General features: G+C 29.6%; 2 protein-coding genes across 2 annotated transcripts in view; both read left to right on the top strand.

Annotated features, from left to right (window-relative positions):
• The window catches only part of LOC107632412 (cytochrome P450 71A1-like), a 4,806-nt gene extending 2,146 nt beyond the window's left edge, over positions 1–2,660 (top strand). Inside the window, exons 3-4 of the mRNA XM_016336095.2 lie at positions 567–1,073; positions 2,043–2,660. Of these exons, the coding sequence (XP_016191581.2) occupies positions 567–1,073; positions 2,043–2,660 (1,125 nt within the window). The remainder of the gene's footprint in view (positions 1–566; positions 1,074–2,042) is intronic.
• LOC110269871 (cytochrome P450 71A1-like) lies at positions 2,776–3,404 on the top strand. Its single transcript, XM_021117700.1, has one exon. The coding sequence runs from the start codon at positions 2,860–2,862 to the stop codon at positions 3,397–3,399; it is 540 nt and encodes a 179-aa protein (XP_020973359.1). The 5' UTR covers positions 2,776–2,859; the 3' UTR covers positions 3,400–3,404.

Raw genomic sequence — 3,774 nt, 5'->3', positions numbered from 1 at the left:
ATCGTTAAATGTACGTGTACAATTATTTTAGATTATTTTTTTTCATAGTTATTATTTTAGATTGTTAGTCTATACAAATTAAATTGTATTGTCTACAAGAGGAAATAAACATTTTTAAGAATTTGTTTTAAACGGTTACCATTAAGTTCAATTTTTTTAATTGAGTCGTTTTAGCATTTAATTTTAATTGTAAAAAAGTAGTTTTAAATGGTAGATGGTAAATCTCTCTAGCTACCCTGCCATAATTTACATATAAAAAAAAAAAAATTAAAGAAGACAAATATGTAACCAAACATAGTTTAAGACAATCATGTAATATTAGGGGGCATTCATTTCATTTATTTGTCTGATTTACTCTAAAAGAATGCAAGGATTCTCAACAATGGTTAATTGGTCATGATTCTTTTATGATATTTTATTAATACTTGAAAATTATTTACTGTTTAAAATAAGTTTGAAATATTTATGTTAAGAATGAAAAAAAGCTTAAAGTCTTTGTATCTTTGGTAAAAAAAAAAAAAAATAATTTACAGTAAACTAATTATGCATCTTTCTTAATTTTGTAGGATTTGTTTGTTGGGGGAAGTGACACTGTTTCAACAACTATTGAATGGGCCTTTGCAGAGCTTGCTAATCATCCAAAGATCATGAAAAAAGTACAAGAAGAGGTAAGAAGAATTGTGGGTGGAAAATCCAAGATAGAAGAAAATGACCTAAATCAAATGAAGTACATGAAGTGTGTAATCAAAGAAACTCTTAGATTACATCCACCAGGTCCACTTTTGATTCCAAGAGAAACAGCAAATAGTGTGGAAATAAAAGGGTACCACATTCCCAAAAAAGTAACCGTATATATAAATTCATATGCAATTCATAGAGACCCTAAATTATGGGACAATGCTGAAGAGTTTATTCCTGAAAGATTTGAAGGTAACCAACAAGTTGATTATAAGGTAAAAGATTTTCAATTGATCCCATTTGGTTTTGGGAGGAGGGGTTGTCCTGGAATTTCATTTGGGATTGCTTCAGTTGAGTATATGATGGCTAATCTTCTCTATTGGTTTGATTGGAAGGTTCCTAATAATAATAATAATAATAATAATAATAATAATAATAATGGTGCATTGATAGATATGAGTGAGTTTAATGGGTTGACCGTTACCAAGAAACAACCACTTTATTTCATGGACATTAAAGTATTTCTCAATTCTCGCGGACGAAAATATCTGCAAAAAAAAAGGTCAGGGACGGATCTGTCCTTTACTCTTTATTTTATTTTGTTGTTTTGTGATCCAAAAATTCATAGACGACCATGGAGATAGATTTGAAAGGTTCACTCGTCCAAAAGAGATAAGAGAGCTTGAATCACAAACCATCCGTCGTCAGCCATGGATTCGTATGATGAAATCAGTTTGCCATCAAGTATCACACATTTTTTTTTGTTTTATTAAACTAAACATTTTTGTTTTATCATAATAGATTCTTCTCGATTTTTAAAACATCAACTATGTTAGTATAGACTAAAATCAGTTACTAGAATCAGTCACTAATATAAAATACACATAAAAATATGAAATATATACTAAAAGTTACGCATGTGTTTATATACAAATATATAATAACTAATTTTAATAATTAATTTTAGTTTATGCATAACATGATGCATATAAAATTATTCATGAACACTCAAATTGCATATTAAGGCAGTTTTGTTAGAAACAGGCCTAGGAACTTTGAGATTGTCAAAGGTATATATTCTGTTCTTACAGTATTCCCTCTACATACATATACTAACACTTAATCCTATTAATAGATAAAGATTCCCAAGATTAATTACACCTAACACTATGACTAAGTCACTGCAGTTACCTTAGCCTTAAATAGATGTTGTGACTTACATGAAAAAAAATACAATGAAAGTTATTTATTGTTTAAAATAACTTTCAAATATTTATGTTAAGACTGAAAAAGTGCTTAAATGCTTAATTATTATTATTAAGATAATTTACAATAAATTAATTATGCATCTTCTTTAATTGTAGGATTTGTTAGTTGCAGGAGGTGACACTGTTTCATCAATTATTGAATGGGCCTTTGCAGAACTTGCTAATAATCCAAAGGTCATGAAGAAAGTACAAGAAGAGGTAAGAAGAATTGTGGGTGGAAAATCCAAGATAGAGGAAAATGATATAAATCAAATGAAGTACATGAAGTGTGTAATCAAAGAAACTCTTAGATTACATCCACCAGGTCCATTTTTAATTCCAAGAGAGACAGCAAATAGTGTGGAAATAAAAGGGTACCACATTCCCAAAAAAGTAGCCATATATATAAATTCATATGCAATTCATAGAGATCCTAAATTATGGGACAATGCTGAAGAGTTTATTCCTGAAAGATTTGAAGGTAACCAACAAGTTGATTATAAGGTAAAAGATTTTCAGTTGATCCCATTTGGAATTGGGAGGAGGGGTTGTCCTGGAATTTCATTTGGGGTTGCTTCAGTTGAGTATATGATGGCTAATCTTCTCTATTGGTTTGATTGGAAGGTTCCTAATAATAATAAAAGTGCATTGATAGATATGAGTGAGTTTAATGGGTTGAGCGTTACCAAGAAACAACCACTTTATTTGGAGCCAATGCCTTACTTAATTTGTTAAGGGTGGAAAGGAATTCAGGTGTGTTATTGACAATGTCAAAATAAAATTCTTATTTGGTAATATGTTTTTTTCTGTTGTGTTAGTATTTTATTTGCTTTAGCATCTTCTTTAATTGTAGGATTTGTTAGTTGCAGGAGGTGACACTGTTTCATCAATTATTGAATGGGCCTTTGCAGAACTTGCTAATAATCCAAAGGTCATGAAGAAAGTACAAGAAGAGGTAAGAAGAATTGTGGGTGGAAAATCCATGATAGAGGAAAATGATATAAATCAAATGAAGTACATGAAGTGTGTAATCAAAGAAGCTCTTAGATTACATCCACCAGGTCCACTTTTGATTCCAAGAGAAACAGTAAATAGTGTGGAAATAAAAGGGTACCACATTCCCAAAAAAGTAACCGTATATATAAATTTATATGCGATTCATAGGGATCCTAAATTATGGGACAATGCTGAAGAGTTTATTCCTGAAAGATTTGAAGGTAACCAACAAGTTGATTATAAGGTAAAAGATTTTCAGTTGATCCCATTTGGAATTGGGAGGAGGGGTTGTCCTGGAATTTCATTTGGGGTTGCTTCAGTTGAGTATATGATGGCTAATCTTCTCTATTGGTTTGATTGGAAGGTTCCTAATAATAATAATAATGGTGCATTGATAGATATGAGTGAGATGAGTGGGTTGAACGTTACCAAAAAACAACCACTTTATTTGAAGCCAACACCTTATTTAATTTGTTAAGGAGTAAATGATTAAATTCGACCCATCTCTTATCTGTTCTTTAAATTAGTTTTTAATTTTTTTTTAATTAAATTTATTCTTCAAAAATTTTAAGTTTGTGATATTAATCTTTTCATCACTTTCGTTGTTAACGACATAAAAATTTATTAATGTAACATGTTAAATGACGTCATATTGATCAGAGCATATACTTGACAGTTTTAATTGAGTACTAATATGATAAATTTATGAAATTATATCAAATAAATTCTAAACTAAAGGAAATTTGGAGGTATTAAAATTGCTCAATTTAAAGTTGATTTTATGTAATTTCATAAACTTATTATATTAACAGTCAATTAAGACGGTTAGATGTATATATATTGTAGTGTCACT

This window comes from Arachis ipaensis, chromosome B03 (genome assembly GCF_000816755.2).
Source record: "Arachis ipaensis cultivar K30076 chromosome B03, Araip1.1, whole genome shotgun sequence".
Taxonomy (NCBI): domain Eukaryota; kingdom Viridiplantae; phylum Streptophyta; class Magnoliopsida; order Fabales; family Fabaceae; genus Arachis; species Arachis ipaensis.
This window is presented reverse-complemented; position numbering and strand designations above follow the sequence as displayed.

Excerpts from the sequence above, each read along its gene's own strand:
- LOC110269871 (XM_021117700.1), top strand. The coding sequence starts at position 2,860 with ATGAAGAAAGTACAAGAAGAGGTAAGAAGAATTGTGGGTGGAAAATCC.